Below are 25,000 nucleotides of genomic sequence, written 5' to 3' on the forward strand. Positions count from 1 at the left end.
CAGTTTCTCTAGAGAGAAATCAAATCATTCACGAGATAAATCATGTCAAGAACTATATGGGATGCTGGGCTGAAGGGAGTTGTAGTTTTCAATAAGCAAATATTCAACCTAGTTCAACACAAAAATGTGGTATTTAACTACAATGACCATAATCTATTGCGCCTGTTCATTCACTGCCCGGACAGAGATGGATACACTTTTACCCCTGTCACTTTAAGTTAGATACACACAGACCGCATACGCTACCGCATGAGAGAGGAGAGAGAGGGACAGAGACACAACTAGGAGAGAGAGAGACAGCAGAGACACAACTAGGAGAGAGAGAGACAGCAGAGACACAACTAGGAGAGAGAGAGACAGAGACACAACTAGGAGAGAGAGACAGAGATACAACTAGGAGAGAGAGAGACAGAGATACAACTAGGAGAGAGAGACAGAGACACAACTAGGAGAGAGAGACAGAGACACAACTAGGAGAGAGAGAGACAGAGACACAACTAGGAGAGAGACAGCAGAGACACAACCAGGAGAGAGAGAGACAGAGACACAACTAGGAGAGAGAGGGACAGAGACACAACTAGGAGAGAGAGAGACAGAGACACAACTAGGAGAGAGAGACAGCAGAGACACAACTAGGAGAGAGAGAGACAGAGACACAACTAGGAGAGAGAGAGACAGAGACACAACTAGGAGAGAGAGACAGAGATACAACTAGGAGAGAGAGAGACAGAGACACAACTAGGAGAGAGAGACAGAGACACAACTAGGAGAGAGAGACAGAGACACAACTAGGAGAGAGAGAGACAGAGACACAACTAGGAGAGAGAGAGACAGCAGAGACACAACTAGGAGAGAGAGAGACAGAGACACAACTAGGAGAGAGAGGGACAGAGACACAACTAGGTACAGTACTGACCTGTCTCTCTGTATCCTACCATAGTACTGACCTGTCTCTCTGTATTCTACCATAGTACTGACCTGTCTCTCTGTATTCTACCATAGTACTGACCTGTCTCTCTGTATCCTACCATAGAACTGACCTGTCTCTCTGTATCCTACCATAGTACTGACCTGTCTCTCTGTATCCTACCATAGAACTGACCTGTCTCTGTATCCTACCATAGTACTGACCTGTCTCTCTGTATCCTACCATAGTACTGACCTGTCTCTGTATCCTACCATAGAACTGACCTGTCTCTCTGTATCCTACCATAGAACTGACCTGTCTCTCTGTATCCTACCATAGAACTGACCTGTCTCTGTATCCTACCATAGAACTGACCTGTCTCTGTATCCTACCATAGTACTGACCTGTCTCTCTGTATCCTACCATAGTACTGACCTGTCTCTCTGTATCCTACCATAGTACTGACCTGTCTCTCTGTATCCTACCATAGTACTGACCTGTCTCTGTATCCTACCATAGAACTGACCTGTCTCTGTATCCTACCATAGAACTGACCTGTCTCTGTATCCTACCATAGTACTGACCTGTCTCTCTGTATCCTACCATAGTACTGACCTGTCTCTCTGTATCCTACCATAGAACTGACCTGTCTCTCTGTATCCTACCATAGTACTGACCTGTCTCTCTGTATCCTACCATAGTACTGACCTGTCTCTGTATCCTACCATAGAACTGACCTGTCTCTCTGTATCCTACCATAGAACTGACCTGTCCATCCAGCGAGGCAGCGACAGAAGCCGGTGACGTGGTCACAGCCATCGCCATGACTACAGTCACAACGCCCACGACACTCCAGACCGTACATTCCACCCTGACAACAACAACAACATCAATATAAACAACAGCAACATCACATTATTTCTCCTATCAAAATAATCATATTTCAGGCAGATATACAGTGGCCAGTAACTTTAAAAATTTAGTGACAGAAGCAGGAGAAGAAGATAACGGAAACAAAGAAGAAGAAGGAGAAGGAGGAGAGGAAGAACAAAGGAAATGAAGAAGAAGAAGGAGTAGGAGGAGGAGAGGAAGAACAAAGGAAATGAAGAAGAAGGAGGAGAAGGAGGAGAGGAAGAACAAAGGAAATGAAGAAGAAGGAGGAGAAGGAGGAGAGGAAGAACAAAGGAAATGAAGAAGAAGAAGGAGAAGGAGGAGAGGAAGAACAAAGGAAATGAAGAAGAAGAAGGAGAAGGAGGAGAGGAAGAACAAAGGAAATGAAGAAGAAGAAGGAGAAGGAGGAGAGGAAGAACAAAGGAAATGAAGAAGGAGGAGGAGAAGGAGGAGAGGAAGAACAAAGGAAATGAAGAAGAAGAAGGAGAAGGAGGAGAGGAAGAACAAAGGAAATGAAGAAGAAGAAGGAGTAGGAGGAGAGGAAGAACAAAGGAAATGAAGAAGAAGAAGGAGGAGAAGAACACAAAGGAAAGAAAGAACAAGGAGTAGGAGGAGAAGAAGAACACAAGGAAACGAAGAAGAAGAAAGAGGAGAAGAAGAATTGCAATGTAATAGGCTTTGCACGAACTGACTTCAACCAACTACACAGAACAAAAATATAAACTCCCATGAGCTGGAATAAAAATAACAAAAAGCTTGTTTCTCACAAATGTTTTCCATCTCGTTTAGTGAGCATTTTATCATCCATCCACCTGTCTGATTTGTCATATCAAGAAGCTGATTAAACAGCATGATCATTACACAGGTACACCTTGTGCTGGGGACAATAAACGGCCACTCTAAAATGTGCAGTTTTGTCACACAGCACAATGCCACAGATGTCTCATGTTTTGAGGGAGTGTGCAGTTGGCTGTATTCCTGCAGTAATGTCCAACACAGCTGTTGCCAGAGACTTTAATGTTCATTTCTCTGCTAGACCCCGCGTCCAATATCGTTTTAGAGAATTTGTCAGTACGTCCAACCGGCCTCACAACAGCAGACAACGTGTAACCACGACAACCCAACTGACTGATTTCCTTACATGAACTGCAACTCAATGAAATCGTTGAAAATGTTGCAAATTGCGTTTATATTTTTGTTCAGCATAGTTCCATTGTGACAGAGACACTCACAGTATAGGATGGGAGGCAGGGATAGGGTCAGGATTAGGATCAGGGGTCAGTACTTACAGGACAGTGTAGGGGACAGGGTTAGGGTCAGGGGTCAGTACTTACAGGACATGGTAGGGGACAGGGTTAGGGTCAGGGTTAGGGTCAGGTTTAGGGTCAGTACTTACAGGACAGGATAGGAGGCAGGGTTAGGGTCAGGATTAGGGTCAGGATTAGGGTCAGGGGTCAGTATTTACAGGACAGGAAAGGAGGCAGGGTTAGGATCAGGGTTAGGGTCAGGATTAGGGTCAGGGGTCAGTACTTACAGGACAGGGTAGGAAGCAGGGTTAGGGTCAGGGTTAGGGTCAGGGGTCAGTACTTACAGGACAGGGTAGGGGACAGGGTTAGGGTCAGGGGTCAGTACTTACAGGACAGGGTAGGGGACAGGGTTAGGGTCAGGGTTAGGGTCAGGGGTCAGTACTTACAGGACAGGGTAGGAGGCAGGGTTTAGGGTCAGGATTAGGGTCAGGGTTAGGGTCAGGGGTCAGTACTTACAGGACAGGGTAGGAAGCAGGGTTAGGATCAGTGTTAGGGTCAGGATTAGGGTCAGGGTCAGGGTCAGTATTTACAGGACAGGGTAGGAGGCAGGGTTAGGATCAGTGTTAGGGTCAGGATTAAGGTCAGGGGTCAGTACTTACAGGACAGGGTAGGTGACAGGGTTAGGTTCAGGATTAGGGTCAGGATTAGGGTCAGGGGTCAGTATTTACAGGACAGGGTAGGGAGCAGGGTTAGGGTCAGGATTAGGGTCAGGGTTAGGGTCAGGGGTCAGTACTTACAGGACAGGGTAGGAAGCAGGGTTAGGATCAGGGTTAGGGTCAGGATTAGGGTCAGGATTCGGGTTAGGGGTCGGTACTTACAGGACAGGGTAGGAGGCAGTGCTCCCCTCTCCAGCCTGGGGAGCAGGTACAGACACCATCCATGGGGTCACAGGCTGCGCCGTTGGCACACAGACAGCTCTGATTACAGCCCAGACCCCAGCTACCACTGGAGCACAGAGTAGAGCAGTCCACTCCCTGCCAACCTGCATGGGTTGATACATGATTCAATCAGTCAGTCAATCAGTGAGTCAGTCAATCAGTGAGTCAGTCAATCAGTCAGTCAATCAGTCAGTCAATCAGTCAGTCAATCAGTCAGTCAGTCAGTCAGTCAGTCAATCAGTCAGTCAGTCAGTCAGTCAGTCAGTCAATCAGTCAGTCAGTCAGTCAATCAGTCAATCAGTCAGTCAGTCAGTCAATCAATCAGTCAGTCAATCAGTCAGTCAGTCAGTCAATCAGTCAGTCAATCAGTCAGTCAGTCAGTCAGTCAATCAGTCAGTAAATCAAACAGTCAATCAGTCAATCAGTCAGTTAGTCAGTCAGTCAGTCAATCAGTCAGTCAATCAGTCAATCAGTCAGTCAATCAATCAATCAGTCAGTCAGTCAGTCAGTCAGTCAGTCAATCAGTCAGTCAGTCAGTCAATCAGTCAGTCAATCAATCAGTCAGTCAGTCAGTCAGTCAGTCAATCAGTCAGTCAGTCGATCAATCAGTCAGTCAATCAGTCAGTCAGTCAATCAGTCAATCAGCCAGTCAGTCAGTCAATCAGTCAGTCAGTCAGTCAATATGTCAGTGAATCAGTTAGTCAATCAGTCAGTCAGTCAGTCAGTCAATGAGTCAGTCAGTCAATGAGTCAGTCAGTCAGTCAGTCAGTCAATCAGTAAGTCAGTGAGTCAGTCAGTCAATCCGTCAGTCAGTCAGTCAATGAGTCAGTCAGTCAATCAGTCAGTCAGTCAATCAGTAAGTCAGTGAGTCAGTCAGTCAATCCGTCAGTCAGTCAGTCAATCAGTGAGTCAGTCAGTCAGTCAATCAGTCAGTCAGTCAATCAGTCAGTCAGTCAATCAGTCAGTCAGTCAGTTAGTCAATCAGTCAGTCAGTCAGTCAATCAGTGAGTCAGTCAGTCAATCAGTCAGTCAATCAGTCAGTCAGTCAATCAGTCAGTCAGTCAATCAGTCAATCAGTCAATCAGTCAGTCAGTCAGTCAATCAGTCAGTCAGTCATTCAATCTGTCACTCAGTCAGTCAATCAGTCAGTCAGTTATTCAGTCAGTCAGTCAGTCAATCAGTCAATCAGTCAGTCAGTCAATCAGTCAATCTGTCAATCAGTCAGTCAATCAGTCAGTCAGTCAATCAGTCAATCAGTCAGTCAGTCAGTCAGTCAGTCATTCAATCTGTCACTCAGTCAGTCAATCAGTCAGTCAGTTATTCAGTCAGTCAGTCAATCAATCAGTCAGTCCCTCAGTCAGTCACTCAGTCAGTGAATCAGTGAAGCAGTCAATCAGTCAGTCAATCAATCAATCAGTCAGTCAGTCAATCAATCAGTCAGCCAATCAGTCAGTCAGCCAATCAGTCAGTCAGCCAATCAGTTAGTCAATCAGTCAGTCAATCATTGTCAGCCAGTCAGTCAATCAGTCAGTCAATCAGTCAGTCAGTCAGTCAGTCAGTCAGTCAGTCAGAGAGCAGTCAATCAGTCAGTCAATAAGTCAATCAGGCAATCAATCAGTCAGTCATTCTGTCAGTGAATCAGTCAGCCTGAAGGGGGTCTGAAGGGGTTCTGGGAAGGGGTTCTGCTGAAAAAGTGGTAGTGAATGATTAACAATGTCTCCATTCACAAGGATGTTGCCTTTTGATTGACATATAGCCAGTACCCTGGGTGAGTCAGTCTGTTGTAGGAGCTATGTCCCCTGGGTGAGTCAGTCTGTTGTATAAACTCTGTCCCCTGGGTGAGTCAGTCTGTTGTATAAACTCTGTCCCCTGGGTGAGTCAGTCTGTTGTAGGAGCTATGTCCCCTGGGTGAGTCAGTCTGTTGTATAAACTCTGTCCCCTGGGTGAGTCAGTCTGTTGTATAAACTATGTCCCCTGGGTGAGTCAGTCTGTTGTATAAACTCTGTCCCCTGGGTGAGTCAGTCTGTTGTATAAACTCTGTCCCCTGGGTGAGTCAGTCTGTTGTAGGAGCTATGTCCCCTGGGTGAGTCAGTCTGTTGTATAAACTCTGTCCCCTGGGTGAGTCAGTCTGTTGTATAAACTCTGTCCCCTGGGTGAGTCAGTCTGTTGTAGGAGCTATGTCCCCTGGGTGAGTCAGTCTGTTGTATAAACTCTGTCCCCTGGGTGAGTCAGTCTGTTGTATAAACTATGTCCCCTGGGTGAGTCAGTCTGTTGTATAAACTCTGTCCCCTGGGTGAGTCAGTCTGTTGTATAAACTCTGTCCCCTGGGTGAGTCAGTCTGTTGTATAAACTCTGTCCCCTGGGTGAGTCAGTCTGTTGTAGGAGCTATGTCCCCTGGGTGAGTCAGTCTGTTGTATAAACTCTGTCCCCTGGGTGAGTCAGTCTGTTGTAGGAGCTATGTCCCCTGGGTGAGTCAGTCTGTTGTATTAGCTATGTCCCCTGGGTGAGTCAGTCCGTTGTAGGAGCTATGTCCCCTGGGTGAGTCAGTCTGTTGTAGGAGCTATGTCCCCTGGGTGAGTCAGTCTGTTGTAGGAGCTATGTCCCCTGGGGTGTACTGTACCTTCTCTGCAGCTACAGGATCCATCGATGGGGGAGCAGGGGGCGTGGTTATGACAGGAGCAGGTAGAGGAGCAACTAGGACCGTATAGCCCCGGAGGACATAGAGAAGAGCAGTCATCTCCCTGGAGAGAGGAGGAGGGGAGAGGAGGAGAGGAAAAGAGAAGAGGAGAGAGGAAGAGGAGTTAGTTAGCAACTTGAGGAGCAACTAGGACCGTAAAAGCCCTCGAAGACACAGAGCATCATCTAAGAACATCACAGTGACATGTGTCTACTGTGATCACTAGTCTCCCATTTCATATGCCATTTAAGTGGAGCTGCGAGGTTCACAGACCGGGGAGTTCAATCCTTTGTGTGGATAGGCCAGAAAATGTGACGTGCCGCTCCCTATGCAAATGCAGTGTCAGATAGCACATACTGCACTTCAGAGGAGAGCGGAGAACAGCATGCGAAGCGGGACAAACAGAACTGTCACGGAGTGCACAGCAATTGATGTTGCACCATTCACAGAGCCCTCCGTACACAAAACATGTTGGTCGGAACGGTCCGGAACCAATCAAAATAGCAAGATACCTCCAACAGAGATCTGAATGTATATGAATATATTTCATATATTTCATATCATATCAGTATCATTAGCTTTTAAAAACAATTAAATCTGTTTTCTTTTATCATATTTTTGGACGAGAGAGAGAAGCTATATCTCTGTTCCTGCAAGTGAGGAGGATATTCCGTCTTTCATTGAATGTTTTCATAATTTATCTGCGCATAATCGTCGAAAAGCCTACCAGTATGCTAATTAGGTGAGTCAAATAAACGGGCTCTCTTACAGATGCGATTCGGTTGGCTACTGACGACTCACTCTCTTACCGATGCGATTCGGTTGGCTACTGACGAGTCACTCTGTTACCGATGCGATTCGGTTGGCTACTGACGAGCCACTCTGTTACCGATGCGATTCGGTTGGCTACTGAAGAGTCACTCTCTTTACCGATGCGATTCGGTTGGCTACTGACGAGTCACTCTCTTACCGATGCGATTCGGTTGGCTACTGACGAGTCACTCTCTTACCGATGCGATTCGGTTGGCTACTGACGAGTCACTCTCTTACCGATGCGATTCGGTTGGCTACTGACGAGTCACTCTCTTACCGATGCGATTCGGTTGGCTACTGACGAGTCACTCTCTTACCGATTCGGTTGGCTACTGATGAGTCACTCTCTTTACCGATGCGATTCGGTTGGCTACTCTCTTCAACATCACTGTCTGGCAAGTCCTCATGGACTTCATATGGAAAATACCAACAAGATCTTTAGTTTACTAGCGATACCATGAACATACTGTAGAACTATCTATGTTGTATGTTGCTGGTGGAAAACACCCCTCCACTCCTCCATCCTCCACTACTCCACTCCTCCATCCTCCACTCCTCCATCCTCCACTCCTCCATCCTCCACTCCTCTATCCTCCACTCCTACACTCCTTCATCCCTCCACTCCTCCACTCCTCCATCCTCCACTCCTCTATCCTCCATCCTACACTCCTCCATCCTCCACTCCTCCATCCTCCACTCCTCCATCCTCCACTCCTCCATCCTCCACTCCTCTATCCTCCATCCTACACTCCTCTATCCTCCATCCTCCACTCCTCCATCCTCCACTCCTCCATCCTCCACTACTCAACTCCTCCATCCTCCACTCCTCCATCCTCCACTCCTCTATTCTCCATCCTACACTCCTTCCACTCCTCCACTCCTTCATCCCTCCATCCTCCACTACTCCATCCTCCACTCTTCCACTCCTCCATCCCTTCATCCTCCACTCCTCCATCCCTCCACTCCTCCATCCCTCCATCCCTCCACTCCTCCATCCCTCCATCCCTCCATCCCTCCACTCCTCCATCCCTCCAATCCTCCATCCCTCCATCCCTCCACTCCTCCATCCTCCACTCCTCCACTCCTCCACTCCTCCATCCTCCACTCCTCCATCCTCTATCCTCCATCCTACACTCCTCGACCCCTCCATCCCTCCACTCCTCCATCCCTCCATCCCTCCACTCCTCCACCCCTCCACTCCTCCATCCCTCCACTCCTCCATCCCTCCTTCCCTCCACTCCTCCACTCATCCATCCCTCCACTCCACTCCTCCATCCCTCCACCCCTCCACTACTCCATCCTCCACTCCTCCACCCTCCACTACTCCATCACTCCTTCCCTCCATCCCTCCACTCCTCCACTCCTCCATCCCTCCACTCCTCCATCCCTCCACTCCTCCATCCTCCACTCCTCCATCCCTCCACTCCTCCATCCCTCCACACCTCCACCCCTCCACCCGGTCCTCTCCTCTGTAGTCACACCAGGCCAGGGTCATTATAATTCCTCTGCTTTAAAATGGCTGAGCACAGCAGCACCTATAAAGATCCCCCCTCTCTCTCTCTCGCTTTCTCTCAGCCCTGATGATCATAGCCCTGTGTCTCTGGGTCCCCTCCCCTCCCCTCCATCTCTCTCTCTCTCTTTCTCTCAGCCCCGATGATCATAGCCCTGTGTCTCTGAGTCCTCTCCCCTCCATCTCTCTCTCTCCTCTCTCTTCTCTGTCCTGAGTGACAGCTGACAGTATGATTTAGAGTACTAATTAGCGCCATAGAAGAGTCCTGTGTGTCTGGGGACTCCCTCCTCGCTCCTCCTCACCGACTCGCCCCTGAGCCTCCTCTGTGCCTCTCCTCACCGGGACTCTGCTCTGTCTGCTACCCAGCTGTCAGCTCAGCACTGTGTGTGTCCGCTCATCTTGACAGAGTTTAAACGGAGGAAAGGAAAGGACACTGGACGCCAGGGGCAGAACATGGTGTATCTTAAAGGGACTCTCCTCTCATCTTCCTCCTCCTCTCCCCTTCCTCCTCCTCCCTCCTCCCTCCACCTCCTCCTCCTCTTCCCTTCCTCCTCCTCTCCCCTTCCTCCTCCTCCTCCCTCCACCTCCTCCTCCTCTTCCCTTCCTCCTCCTCTCCCCTTCCTTCTCCTCCCTCCACCTCCTCCTCCTCCTCTCCCCTTCCTTCTACTCCTCCCTCCACCTCCTCCTCCCCTCCTCTCCCCTTCCTCCTCCTCTCCTCCCCCTCCTCTCCCCTTCCTCCTCCTCTCTCCACCTCCTCCTCCCCTCCTCTCCCCTTCCTCCTCCTCTCCCCTTCCTTCTACTCCTCCCTCCACCTCCTCCTCCCCTCCTCTCCCCTTCCTCCTCCTCTCCTCCCCCTCCTCTCCCCTTCATCCTCCTCTCCCCTTCCTCCTCCTCCTCTCTCTTTCCTTCTCCACTCCTCCTTCACCTCCTCCTCCCTCCACCTCCTCCTCCTCCTCTCCCCTTCCTCCTCCTCTCCCCTTCCTTCTCCTCTCCTCCTCCTCCTCCCTCCACCTCCTCCTCCGCTTCCCCTCCTCCTCTCCCCTTCCTTCTCCTCTCCTCCTCCTCTTCCTCCCTCCACCTCCTCCTCCTCCACCTCCACTCCTCCCTCCTCCTCTCCCCTTCCTTCTCCTCTCCTCCTCCTCCTCCTCCACCTCCCCCCTCCACCTCCTCCTCCTCTCCTCCTTTCCCCATCCTCCTCCTCTCCCATTCCTTCTCCACTCCTCCTCCACCTCCTCCTCCTCCCTCCACCTCCTCCTCTCCCCTTCCTCCTCCTCTCCCCTTCCTTCTCCTCTCCTCCTCCTCCTCCCTCCACCTCCTCCTCCTCCTCCTCCTCCGCCTCCCCTCCTCCTCTCCCCTTCCTTTTCCTCTCCTCCCTCCTGCTCCTCCCTCCACCTCCTCCTCTCCTCCTCCTCCCCCCTCCACCTCCCCTCTCCACCTCCCCTCTCCACCTCCTCTCCTCCTCCTCCTCCCTCCACCTCCTCCCCCTACACCTCCTCCACCTCCCCCCTCCACCTCCTCCTCCTCCTCCTCCTCTCCTCCTCTCCCATTCCTTCTCCTCTCCTCCTCCCCCTACACCTCCTCCACCTCCCCGCTCCACCTCCTCCTCTCCTCCTCTCCCATTCCTTATCCTCTCCTCCTCCTCCTCCTCCTCCTCCTCCTCCTCCTCCTCCACCTCCCCCCTCCACCTCCTCCTCCTCTCCTCCTTTCCCCTTCCTCCTCCTCTCCCATTCCTTCTCCACTCCTCCTCCACCTCCTCCTCCTCCACCTCCTCCTCCTCCTCCGCCTCCCCTCCTCCTCTCCTCCCTCCTGCTCCTCCCTCCCTCCACCTCCTCCTCTCCTCCTCCTCCCTCCATCTCCTTCCCCTCCACCTCCTCCACCTCCCCCCTCCACCTCCTCCTCCTCCTCTCCTCCTCTCCCATTCCTTCTCCTCTCCTCCTCCCCCCTACACATCCTCCACCTCCCCGCTCCACCTCCTCCTCTCCCATTCCTTCTCCTATCCTCCTCCTCCTCCCCCCTACACCTCCTTCTCTCCTCCTCTCCTCATCTTCCTCCTCCTCCACCTCCCCCCACACCTCCTCCTCTCTTCCTCCTCCTCTCTCTCTTCCCTCGGGGCCCTACATGAAAGCTTCGGTCTGGGAATGACACTTTTATCAATCAGTTCACAGTAGCCTTTGTTCTGTTCTCAAAATTACGGTTTTAATACTGCTAACAATGGCACTTCTACTCTGTTCCCGTTGTTATCTAAGGGCTGAGAGGAGAGGGGGTGTGGTGACGGGGAGGAAGAGAAGGAGAAATCAGAGGAAGAGGAAGAAGAAGAAGAAGTGGAGGACATGAAGGATAAGGAGGTGGAGGTGGAGGTGGAGGAGAAGGAGGTGCAGGTGGAGGAGAAGGAGGTGGAGGAGGAGGTAGAGGAGGAGAAGGAGGTGGGGATGGAGGAGAAGGAGGTGAAGTAGAAGGAGGTGGAGGAAGAGGAGGTAGAGTAGGAGGTGGAAGAGAAGGAGTTGGAGGAGGATGTGGAGGAGGAGAAGGTTGTGGAAGAGGAGGAGGTAGAGGAGAAGGAGGTGGAAGAGGAGGAGGTGGAAGAGAAGGAGTTGGAGGAGGATGTGGAGGAGGATGTGGAGGAGGAGAAGGTGGTGGAAGAGGAGGAGGTAGAGGAGGAGGTGGAAGAGGAAAATGCGGAGGAGGTAGAGGAGCAGGTAGAAGAGGAGGAGGTGGAAGAGAAGGAGGTGGAAGAGGAGGAGGTGGAAGAGAAGGAGGTGGAAGAGGAGGAGGTGGAAGAGAAGGAGTTGGAGGAGGATGTGGAGGAGGAGAAGGTGGTGGAAGAGGAGGAGGTAGAGGAGAAGGAGAAGGAGGTGGAAGAGGAAGAGGTGGAGGAGGAGGAGGAGGAGGAGGAGGAGGAGGAGGAGGTGGAAGAGGAAAATGCGGAGGAGGTAGAGGAGCAGGTAGAAGAGGAGGAGGTGGAAGAGAAGGAGGTGGAAGAGGAGGAGGTGGAAGAGAAGGAGGTGGAAAAGGAGGAGGTGGAGGAGGAGGAGGTGGAAGAGGAAAAGCCGGAGGAGGTAGAGGAGCAGGTAGAAGAGGAGGAGGTGGAAGAGGAGAAAAAAGAGACATGGTGAAGTGGAAGAAGAGGAGGGAGGTTTCAGCTCATCCACAGATCAACAGGCAATTAACTGGTGCCTGGCCTCATGGGTAAAGGAAGGAGGTTTGGTCACTGAGACACAAATGACTTGGCTGCATCCTGGCATACAGTAATGTTACACCCTGTTATCTTTTTTGTTTTCTCATGATTTGGTTGGGTGTAATTGTGTTGCTGTCCTGGCGCTCTGTGGGGTCTGTTTGTGTTTGTGAACAGAGCCACAGGACCAGCTTGCTTAGGGGACTCTTCTCCAGGTTCATCTCTCTGTAGGTGATGGCTTTGTTATGGAAGGTTTGGGAATCGCTTCCTTTTAGGTGGTTGTAGAATTTAACGGCTCTTTTCTGGATTTTGATCATTAGCGGGTATCGGCCTAATTCTGCTCTGCATTATTTGGTGTTTTTTCGTTATATTTGCTGAGGTGTTTGGTTATTTCTGCAGAATTCTGCATGCAGTCTCAATTTGGTGTTTGTCCCATTTTGTGAATTCTTGGTTGGTGAGCGGACCCCAGACCTCACAACCATAAAGGGCAATGGGTTCTATAACTCATTCAATTATTTTTTTAGCCAGATCCTAATTGTCAAGTTTTATGTTCCTTTTGATGGCATAGAATGCCCTTCTTGCTTTGTGTCTCAGATCGTTCACAGCTTCATGGAAGTTACCTGTGGCGCTGATGTTTAGGGGTATGATTAGGGGTATGAGGTATGTATAGTTTTATTGTGTGCTCTAGGGCAACGATGTCTAGATGGAATTTGCATTTGTTGTCCTGGCAACTGGACCTTTTTTGGAACACCATTGTTTTTGTCTTACTGAGATTTACTGTCAGGGCCCAGGTCTGACAGAATCTGTGCAGATGATCTAGGTGCTGCTGTAGGCCCTCCTTGGTTGGAGACAGATCATCAGGAAACAGTGGACATTTGACTTCAGATTCTAGTAGGGTGAGGCCGGGTGCTGCAGACTGTTCTAGTGCCCTCGCCAATTTGTTAATATATATGTTGAAGAGGATGGGGCTCAAGCTGCATCCCTGTCTCACCCCACGGTCCTGTGGAAAGAAATGTGTTTTTTTGCCTATTTAACCTCTTTTAACCACACACCTGTTTTTTTTTTGTACATGGATTTTATAATATCGTATGTTTTCTCCCAACACCACTTTCCATCGATTTGTAAATGAACTCGTAATTTAACTTGCGGATAAAGTTTGGAATGACGAGCTCTAATGACATCACAATACGTTTACGTTTTTGGGAGATTTTGTTCATGTTTTTTCAGGGCCCCCATACTGTACAATGAGGATTAGGAAGTGATTCGCTGTTTAGGGTAAAGTTTAACAAAAACAAGTGAAATCACATAAAAGGTGTCTGGACTTTTCTATAATATACATATAGCCTGCCCCTTTACATAGAGATTTGTAAAGAAATAACTGGTTATTTCTTTATGGTTGTAAAGAAATAACTCAATACTACTGGCCTAGTGATTGGTTTAGCCACTCAGGGACGTGGGTCTATGGTTGTAAAGAAATAACTCAATACTACTGGCCTAGTGATTGGCCACTCAGGGACATGGGACTATGGTTGTAAAGAAATAACTCAATACTACTGGCCTAGTGATTGGCCACTCAGGGACATGGGACTATGGTTGTAAAGAAATAACTCAATACTACTGGCCTAGTGATTGGCCACTCAGGGACATGGGACTATGGTTGTAAAGAAATAACTCAATACTACTGGCCTAGTGATTGGCCACTCAGGGACATGGGACTATGGTTGTAAAGAAATAACTCAATACTACTGGCCTAGTGATTGGCCACTCAGGGACATGGGACTATGGTTGTAAAGAAATAACTCAATACTACTGGCCTAGTGATTGGCCACTCAGGGACATGGGACTATGGTTGTAAAGAAATAACTCAATACTACTGGCCTAGTGATTGGCCACTCAGGGACATGGGACTATGGTTGTAAAGAAATAACTCAATACTACTGGCCTAGTGATTGGCCACTCAGGGACATGGGACTATGGTTGTAAAGAAATAACTCAATACTACTGGCCTAGTGATTGGCCACTCAGGGACATGGGACTATGGTTGTAAAGAAATAACTCAATACTACTGGCCTAGTGATTGGCCACTCAGGGACATGGGACTATGGTTGTAAAGAAATAACTCAATACTACTGGCCTAGTGATTGGCCACTCAGGGACATGGGACTATGGTTGTAAAGAAATAACTCAATACTACTGGCCTAGTGATTGGCCACTCAGGGACATGGGACTATGGTTGTAAAGAAATAACTCAATACTACTGGCCTAGTGATTGGCCACTCAGGGACATGGGACTATGGTTGTAAAGAAATAACTCAATACTACTGGCCTAGTGATTGGCCACTCAGGGACATGGGACTATGGTTGTAAAGAAATAACTCAATACTACTGGCCTAGTGATTGGCCACTCAGGGACATGGGACTATGGTTGTAAAGAAATAACTCAATACTACTGGCCTAGTGATTGGCCACTCAGGGACATGGGACTATGGTTGTAAAGAAATAACTCAATACTACTGGCCTAGTGATTGGCCACTCAGGGACATGGGACTATGGTTGTAAAGAAATAACTCAATACTACTGGCCTAGTGATTGGCCACTCAGGGACATGGGACTATGGTTGTAAAGAAATAACTCAATACTACTGGCCTAGTGATTGGCCACTCAGGGACATGGGACTATGGTTGTAAAGAAATAACTCAATACTACTGGCCTAGTGATTGGCCACTCAGGGACATGGGACTATGGTTGTAAAGAAATAACTCAATACTACTGGCCTAGTGATTGGCCACTCAGGGACATGGGACTATGGTTGTAAAGAAATAACTCAATACTACTGGCCTAGTGATTGGCCACTCAGGGACATGGGACTATGGTTGTAAAGAAATAACTCAATACTACTGGCCTAGTGATTGGCCACTCAGGGACATGGGACTATGGTTGTAAAGAAATAACTCAATACTACTGGCCTAGTGATTGGCCACTCAGGGACATGGGACTATGGTTGTAAAGAAATAACTCAATACTACTGGCCTAGTGATTGGCCACTCAGGGACATGGGACTATGGTTGTAAAGAAATAACTCAATACTACTGGCCTAGTGATTGGCCACTCAGGGACATGGGACTATGGTTGTAAAGAAATAACTCAATACTACTGGCCTAGTGATTGGCCACTCAGGGACATGGGACTATGGTTGTAAAGAAATAACTCAATACTACTGGCCTAGTGATTGGCCACTCAGGGACATGGGACTATGGTTGTAAAGAAATAACTCAATACTACTGGCCTAGTGATTGGCCACTCAGGGACATGGGACTATGGTTGTAAAGAAATAACTCAATACTACTGGCCTAGTGATTGGCCACTCAGGGACATGGGACTATGGTTGCTTCCCTTTTTCATTTATTAATAAAAAATATAAAAAATATTTGATTATCCGAAACATACAATGAAGTGAAACCCCTCAACGACTACACCACACCAGTCATCCAACAACTACATAATTCCAGGCATCCAACAGACTCCCATTCAGAGAAACACACAGAAGCATCCAGGGTCAATGTCCTGCTCAAGGGCATGTTGACCGAATCTCCCACCAGGCTAATAAATAAATAATACAATGAATTATATTCCCCACCCCCAAGAACCCCCCAATGCACCAACCAGAAAGAACTAAAGAGAAAAAAGAAAAAGACTGAAAAAACAGCAAACAACAAGCACATTTTTTGTTGTTGTTATAAATAAATATATTTAAAACAAAGGACAACAAGGACAAGTGAAATCATAACAGCAATGCCAACTGTATATGTTTGTGTGCATGTCTGGCACTATTACATATATATGTGTGTTCTTGTATGTGTTTAGTTGAATGAGAGTGTGTGTATATACATGTGTCCAAACACCTGCATGGCATCAGCCTCAGGCAAACCGGCATTAGTTGTAAAAACACTGTCCCTCAGAGTCATTCAAATCTACTTTTTATTACGTTTTATTTTGACTTTAGTTATTTACTTTTATCTTTGACCATCATTCTCCACTCCCACTTGTCTCCAATTCTACATACCAATGCTCAGCTTCCCATCTATCTCTGCTAGTCACCCTCAGCCCATCCCATCTATCTCTGCTGGCCACCCTCAGCCCATCCCATCTACCACTTCAGGTTTCTACGCAACACATATCTTTCAACTGTGCTGTGATGTTTAAAGTACAATTTCAATCTATCTAATTGAATAGAATCCACCGACTGCGTGTTGAAGATAAATACCTTTACTAAGAGTATTAATATATTAGTAATTGACTGACCTGGTCTCTCCAGATCTCCTAACAGTACTATTTCTAGGGTCAATTTTAGATCAATGTTCTGCATTTTCAGCCATTCCTGAACCTGAGACCAGAAACAGGCTACCTGAGGTCAATACCAAAATAAATGGTCTATTGATTCTGTATCCTCACAACAAAATCTGCAGATCTTCGATGATTTTATGCCCCAAATATTCAACATTTTGTTGGTGGCAAGAATTCTATATAATACTTTTAGCTGAAAAGCACGAAGTCTTGAATCTTGTGTTGTTATATATTAACTCATACACCCTCTACCATGGAATCGGTACATCAAAAATCTCTTCCCAACTATTTTGCAATCTGTATGGCACAGTTGTCAACATCCTGGTCCTAATATGAAACTGGTATACTTTCCTGTTTATGCTATTTTTATTCCTCTGCCAGTTTTGATCATTTATATTGGGCAGAAAGGCCAGTTCCCTACCTCCTCCTGCTGCCACCTGCCTCCTCAATTTTGGGGGTAATCAATTGGTTGCACTCTTGGATTGAGCTGTACAATTCTGATAACTCCATGAAGGACATAACTCTGCCATTCCAATTTACAATATAATTTAAGAACAAAATACCCTTTTCAATAAATACAGGTATTTTATCAACCAGCACAATTGAGTTCAAACCATAATTTTTTGGGCATTTATTTGTAATATTTTTTCTATCTTTTCAGGGGAAATTTAAATTGTAGCTCTGCAATGCTTGTTTGAAAAAGAAGAGAGATACTTTGAAAAAAGTATCATTTTCAATTAATCGAGAGGCAATTTGCACAAAGGCAGTAAAACTGTTGAATAAGTGAAGCTTTTAGAGAGAGGTTTAGTGTTTTTAGATTTCATAATCTCAACCCACCCAGTTCATATTCATTATATAAGCACGTTTTATCTTGTTTATTTATGTCTTGGGGTTTAGAGTCCCAGATAAAGCAAAATATTTTTTGCTCATTTGTTTTGAAAAAATGAATCATCAGGAGTAGGCAGCGCTATAAGTAAGTGAGTAAACTGAGATATGACTAAGGAGTTAATCAGGGCAATTTTTTCCATAAATAGACAGGTATTTACCTCTCCATGGTTGCAGGATCTTGTCTATTTTTTACAAGTTTTCTACTGAAGAGCTGATTTATATATGTTGCGATATAAATACCAATTACTTCACCATCAGCGCTTTATATCGGTAAACTGTAATGTAAAAGTTAGATTTTTTAAAGATCCAATACGTAATATCATAATATCATAATTAGGTTTTAGTCCAGAGAGTAGAGAAAAGTTATCTAGATCTTCAAGGAGACATTGCAGGGATCATTGTAGGTTTCTAGCTCGCGGACTTAATATAAAACTAGAGTCATCGGCATACATGGACACCTTTGTTTTAAGCCTTGGAATTCTAATCCTCTAATGTTGTTACTGGATCTGATTTTAATAGCTAGCATTTCGATGGCCATAACGAATAGATATGGTGACAGCGGACACCCTTGTTTAAACTTGACAATTCAAAACTCTCTGAGAAGTAGCCGTTATTTACTATTTTACACCTGGGGTTGCTATACAGTACTTTTAACCATTTCTAAGAGACTTACCAAAATGGAAAAAATCCAGGCATTTATAAATAAATCCAGTCTTACTTTATCAAAAGCCTTTTCAAAATCAACTATAAATACCATTCCTGGCTTCTTAGATGTTTCATGATGTTCTTTCATTTCTAGTAGTATATTATCATCCATTCAGTACGATATTATATGTGAAAAACCTGTTTGATCTGTTCTAATTCTGCTATGCAGTTCACTAGTATTTTTGCATCACAACATTGAAGTGTAAGGGGCCTCCAGTTTTTTTAGATAGACTGGGTCTTTATATTTTCCATCTGGGTCTTGTTTTAATAATAGAGAAATCAGACCTTCCTGCTGAGTACCTGACAGACTACTACCATTTCTATAGGAGTAGTTAAAACAATCTAACAATGGAGCTCTTAGTATATCAAAAAATACTTGATATACCTCTACCGGTATGCCATCAAGCCCTGGGGTTTTTCCAGACTGAAAAAGTTATTCCTCTGTAACTTGGACTTCGCACTGATCTTTCTGTACATTTGTTAATTTTCCATTTTTAAAAATATTATTTGCAAAGAATTCCTTACCGTAATCTTCATTCAGTGGGAGAGGATGAGACGGAAAAGAGAACATCTGCCTAAAATATTTAGCTTCCTCTTTTAAAATATAATTCGGAGAATCATAGATGGCTCCGTCTTCAGTAAAGAGTTTCTGTAAATTATTTTTTATTTTTTATTATTTTTAGCCACAGGGATGCAGATTAATGCTCTGCTGTTGTTTTAGCCACTCAGGGACCTGGGACTACTAAGGTGCTTTCCTATTGGCTTAGCCACAGGGACCCAGATTAGTGCTCGCAGTTGTTTTAGCCACTCAGAGACCTGGGACTATAGTGCTCATCTATTGGGTAAGTGATTTGTGCTACTGGATGGCTAATTGGTCAATCAAAAAGGAGGTCAGCACACCTAGTGGAAGAAGAGGAAGAAGAACTCACCATGTAACCAGGGGCACAGACGCAGGCCCCAGTGACTCCGTGACAGTCGGCCCCGTGGGAACAGCTGCATGGCAACCTGCATCCGTCGCCGTGGTAACCAGGTGGACAGGTCTCGTTGCAGTAGAGCCCCGCCCATCCTGCTGTACAGCTGCACTCACCTGACAGGGGGTGACAGCTAGAGCAGAATCAATAAATCAAATTAATCAATCAACCAACCAATCTAATTAATATATCAATCAACCAACAAATCAATCATTCAGTCAATCAGTCGTTTAGTCAATCAGTCAAATGTTATCTGTAAAGCCCTTTCGACATCAAGCAAACATAACCCCAGTAGGCCATGTTGAGAGATCTGCAGAGAGAGTGAAACAGCGAGCCCCAAGCCGACATCCATCCACCCTGACCAAGGTGTTCCTATAGCATCCATCCATCCATCCATAACCCCAGTAGGCCATGTTGAGAGATCTGCAGAGAGAGTGAAACAGCGAGCCCCAAGCCGACATCCATCCACCCTGACCAACGTGTTCCTATAGCATCCATCCATCCATCCTAACCAACGTGTTCCTATAGCATCCATCCATCCATCCATCCTGACCAACGTGTTCCTATAGCATCCATCCATCCATCCTGACCAACGTGTTCCTATAACATCCATCCATCCATCCTGACCAACGTGTTCCTATAGCATCCATCCATCCATCCTGACCAACGTGTTCCTATAGCATCCATCCATCCATCCTGACCAACGTGTTCCTATAGCATCCATCCATCCATCCTGACCAACATGTTCCTATAGCATCCATCCATCCATCCATCCATCCTAACCAACGTGTTCCTATAGCATCCATCCATCCATCCATCCTGACCAACGTGTTCCTATAGCATCCATCCATCCATCCTGACCAACGTGTTCCTATAGCATCCATCCATCCATCCTGACCAACGTGTTCCTATAGCATCCATCCATCCATCCTGACCAACATGTTCCTATAGCATCCATCCATCCATCCATCCATCCTAACCAACGTGTTCCTATAGCATCCATCCATCCATCCTGACCAACGTGTTCCTATAGCATCCATCCATCCATCCATCCTGACCAAGGTGTTCCTATAGCTTCCATCCATCCATCCTGACCAACGTGTTCCTATAGCATCCATCCATCCTGACCAACATGTTCCTATAGCATCCATCCATCCATCCTGACCAACATGTTCCTATAGCATCCATCCGTCCTGACCAACATGTTCCTATAGCATCCATCCATCCTGACCAACATGTTCCTATAGCATCCATCCATCCATCCTGACCAACGTGTTCCTATAGCATCCATCCATCCTGACCAACATGTTCCTATAGCATCCATCTATCCATCCATCCTGACCAACGTGCTCCTATAGCATCCATCCATCCATCCATCCATCCATCCTGACCAACATGTTCCTATAGCATCCATCCATCCATCCATCCTGACCAACGTGTTCCTATAGCATCCATCCATCCATCCATCCATCCATCCATCCATCCTGACCAACATGTTCCTATAGCATCCATCCATCCATCCATCCTGACCGACGTGCTCCTATAGCATACATCCATCCATCCTGACCAACGTGTTCCTATAGCATCCATTCATCCATCCTGACCAACGTGTTCCTATAGCATCCATCCATCCTGACCAACATGTTCCTATAGCATCCATCCATCCATCCTGACCAACATGTTCCTATAGCATCCATCCGTCCTGACCAACATGTTCCTATAGCATCCATCCATCCATCCATCCTGACCAACATGTTCCTATAGCATCCATCCATCCTGACCAACGTGTTCCTATAGCCCTCAGAGGCTCAAGATCTCCCTTTTCTCCTTTACACAGACTGTGATGATGATCTTTCTGTTCCAGGACCAGCATCAGAGCATTAGTGCTTCAATTCACCAACATTTCTGTTATTTTTCATTTTTTAAATAGACCCTGGTGAAGGCACAGTGAAGCCGAAAACGTTGGTTATTTACTCAATAAATTACCGGGAGTTAATAGATGGAGTCTCTTTATTTTTTATTCTTTATTTTTAAAGTTATATTTTGAATTTTTTTAAATAACTAATTGACAAACATCGGTTCAATTATTTGAATTCCATTTCATTCGTTTTTTTCTTCTTCTGTGAGCTCAATGGGCACATTTCACAGTTTCTCTAGAGATAAATCAGATCCAGCCTGAATTGTGTGATGTAGTAGGGAGTTGTAGTTTCTCTAGAGATACATCAGATCCAGCCTGAACTGTGTGATGTAGTAGGGAGTTGTAGTTTCTCTAGAGATAAATCAGATCCAGCCTGAACTGTGTGATGTAGTAGGGAGTTGTAGTTTCTCTAGAGATAAATCAGATCCAGCCTGAACTCTGTGATGTAGTAGGGAGTTGTAGTTTCCCTAGAGATAAATCAGATCCAGCCTGAACTGTGTGATGTAGTAGGGAGTTGTAGTTTCCCTAGAGATAAATCAGATCCAGCCTGAACTGTGTGATGTAGTAGGGAGTTGTAGTTTCTCTAGAGATAAATCAGATCCAGACTGAACTGTGTGATGTAGTAGGGAGTTGTAGTTTCTCTAGAGATAAATCAGATCCAGCCTGAACTGTGTGATGTAGTAGGGAGTTGTAGTTTCTCTAGAGATAAATCAGATCCAGACTGAACTGTGTGATGTAGTAGGGAGTTGTAGTTTCTCTAGAGATAAATCAGATCCAGACTGAACTGTGTGATGTAGTAGGGAGTTGTAGTTTCCCTAGAGATAAATCAGATCCAGCCTGAACTGTGTGATGTAGTAGGGAGTTGTAGTTTCCCTAGAGATAAATCAGATCCAGCCTGAACTGTGTGATGTAGTAGGGAGTTGTAGTTTCTCTAGAGATAAATCAGATCCAGACTGAACTGTGTGATGTAGTAGGGAGTTGTAGTTTCTCTAGAGATAAATCAGATCCAGCCTGAACTGTGTGATGTAGTAGGGAGTTGTAGTTTCTCTAGAGATAAATCAGATCCAGACTGAACTGTGTGATGTAGTAGGGAGTTGTAGTTTCCAACAGGCCAATATTCTACATAGTTTAGCGTAGGAAACGTGATAATTAACTCCAATGAAAATGACATGATCTAAGTCAGGGGTAGTCAGTGTAATGTCCTACGTACCTGACAGTGTTGGAGGCGTTACAGGGACAGTACTTGTCACAGATGAGTCCGTACAGGCCTGGGGGACAGAACCTCTCCTGACAGTGAGGTCCTTTAAAGCCTGTGTCACAGAGACACGCCCCGTTGATATGGTAACACTTAGCACCGTTCTGACAGTCACAACGCAGGCTGCACTGAGGACCGTACCACCCCACCGGACACTCCTCCTGGCATCTAGAGAGGAGAGGGAGGGGAGAAGAGAGTCACACCTCAGGCTGCACTAGGGGCCGTAGGACCGTACCAGGTAGTCTTCCTGGCATCTATAGGGATAACAATAGTACTATAGTGGTAAAAGTCCAGCGACTAAAACTTCTTAGGGCTATGCCCCTTTTCTCTCCACTTCCTGCCTGAATGATGTGCCCAAAGTAAACTGCCTGTTGCTCAGGCCCAGAAGCCAGGATGTGCATATAATGGGTACCATTGGGAAGAAAACACATATAACACAATTGATATGGTAGGAGAAAATACAAAGAAGCATCCATGTTTTTATTTTTGAGAGTCCATCCTCTTAGAAATGCAAGATAAAGGTCATATTGAGAATTAGCTCCCTGGGTGCAATTCCTATGGCTTCCACAGGGTGTCAGCAGTCTATGTTCAAGGCTTCAGGCTTGTAACTTGAAAAACAAATAAGAAATATCAGTTTTAGCAGAAGGACACAGTCTTGGAAATTCGTGTTTGCGCGCGCATGGAATAACAATAGTGCTATAGTGGTAAAAGTCCAGCCCCTATAAACACGTGAAGACCCAGTGACCAGAGACTGTAAATATTCAGACCCCACACCGAGATGTTTACAGACAGTCAGACTACTAAAAAATTACTCTTTGGATAAACAACCCCCCCCAAAAAATGACCGCAATTATATTACAATTAAAATAAATCTGTTTTTCTCAATTGAAAAAAAAAACAATGTTTGTTGAAACCAAATATATGATTGAAGTGTTCTATTTCATTATTAAATTATTAAAACAAAGTTATATTTCAAGTTGCAACCTTTTAGACGCCACTTCCTGTTTGGTTAAACAACACAAATACAAACTCATAACTCCCATTTTTTTATTTATCTTGTTCCAAGTAGAATTTTTCACTTTGCAATTAAATAAATTCCTTGCAAACAAAGAAATTGTGCTGGTTTAATAAACATGAAATAATGAGTACAAACGTCTGGACGAAGAACCAGTGGTTAGAGTGTAGAGGTGGCAGGTAGTCTAGTGGTTAGAGTGTAGAGGTGGCAGGTAGACTAGTGGTTAGAGTGTAGAGGTGACAGGTAGACTAGTGGTTAGAGTGTAGAGGTGGCAGATAGACTAGTGGTTAGAGAGTAGAGGAGGCAGGTAGCCTAGTGGTTAGAGTGTAGAGGTGGCAGGTAGTCTAGTGGTTAGAGTGTAGAGGTGGCAGGTAGTCTAGTGGTTAGAGTGTAGAGGTGGCAGGTAGCCTAGTGGTTAGAGTGTAGAGGTGACAGGTAGTCTAGTGGTTAGAGTGTAGAGGTGGCAGGTAGCCTAGTGGTTAGAGTGTAGAGGTGGCAGGTAGTCTAGTGGTTAGAGTGTAGAGGTGACAGGTAGTCTAGTGGTTAGAGTGTAGAGGTGGCAGGTAGTCTAGTGGTTAGAGTGTAGAGGAGGCAGGTAGTCTAGTGGTTAGAGTGTAGAGGAGGCAGGTAGTCTAGTGGTTAGAGTGTAGAGGTGGCAGGTAGTCTAGTGGTTAGAGTGTAGAGGTGGCAGGTAGTCTAGTGGTTAGAGTGTAGAGGTGGCAGGTAGTCTAGTGGTTAGAGTATAGAGGAGGCAGGTAGACTAGTGGTTAGAGTGTAGAGGTGGCAGGTAGCCTAGTGGTTAGAGTGTAGAGGTGACAGGTAGTCTAGTGGTTAGAGTGTAGAGGTGGCAGGTAGTCTAGTGGTTAGAGTGTAGAGGAGGCAGGTAGCCTAGTGGTTAGAGTGTAGATGTGGCAGGTAGTCTATTGTTTAGAGCGTTGGACTTGCAACCGAAAGTTTGCAAGATCGAATCCCTGAGCTGCCAAGGTAAAAATCTGTTGTTCTGCCTCTGAACAAGGCAGGTAACCCACTCTTCCTCGGCCCTCATTGAAAATAAGAATTTGTTCTTAACTGACTTGCCTTTTGGTCGTTTATTATTGAAAACATAATGACATTTCTAAAGAAAGCAAATAATTAGTGTCATCATTTTAATGTCACCAGATTGAGTGAGACCTCCAGATTTTAGCTAGCTATCGTTAGCATTGTTAGCTATTTTTGAAGAACATTCTATTGACAACGTTGCCATCTGTCTAAAGTATATTTGACAACATGATGATGATGATGATGATGGCGAAGCTGTTTTCTACTAAATATGTGCCTACTTTAGCAATGACATCGTATTCCCAAGTCCTTATAGTGTAATTTAGATGACACAGCCATTAGCCCCGATTCAAAGCCTCGCCTCCTCTTCTGATGGGGTGCCGCCACTACACTACACCCACCGCTATGCAACGCGCTTGTAAATTATGTGTTGAAAGCAATTTAGAAACGTTATATTAAAAAAACACATTTAAAAGCACTTCAGATTAACTACATCGTTTCACTTCTCCCAGGCAGCCCCTCCAGGCAGCCCTCCCAGGCAGCCCTCCCAGACAGCCCCTCCAGGCAGCCCTCCCAGGCAGCCCCTCCAGGCAGCCCCCCCCCTGAGATTGCTGAGATTGTTATCCAGTCAGTCTAGGTGAGGTTCAGAGTACCAATAACAATCAGACCTACTCTAAACCACCACAAGGGTTATCCAAGGTGAGCCCAGCT

General features: G+C 46.2%; 1 protein-coding gene across 1 annotated transcript in view; it reads right to left on the bottom strand.

The window, feature by feature from the left end:
- Positions 1 to 25,000, bottom strand: part of LOC109882723 (multiple EGF-like-domains 11) — a 183,049-nt gene that overhangs the window by 82,313 nt on the left and 75,736 nt on the right. Inside the window, exons 6-10 of the mRNA XM_031832825.1 lie at positions 22,192 to 22,404; positions 19,022 to 19,196; positions 6,604 to 6,724; positions 3,924 to 4,087; positions 1,676 to 1,778 (exon numbers count right to left, since the gene is read on the bottom strand). Of these exons, the coding sequence (XP_031688685.1) occupies positions 1,676 to 1,778; positions 3,924 to 4,087; positions 6,604 to 6,724; positions 19,022 to 19,196; positions 22,192 to 22,404 (776 nt within the window). The remainder of the gene's footprint in view (positions 1 to 1,675; positions 1,779 to 3,923; positions 4,088 to 6,603; positions 6,725 to 19,021; positions 19,197 to 22,191; positions 22,405 to 25,000) is intronic.

The sequence above is a fragment of the Oncorhynchus kisutch genome, linkage group LG10 (assembly GCF_002021735.2).
Source record: "Oncorhynchus kisutch isolate 150728-3 linkage group LG10, Okis_V2, whole genome shotgun sequence".
NCBI classification, from domain to species: Eukaryota; Metazoa; Chordata; class Actinopteri; order Salmoniformes; family Salmonidae; genus Oncorhynchus; species Oncorhynchus kisutch.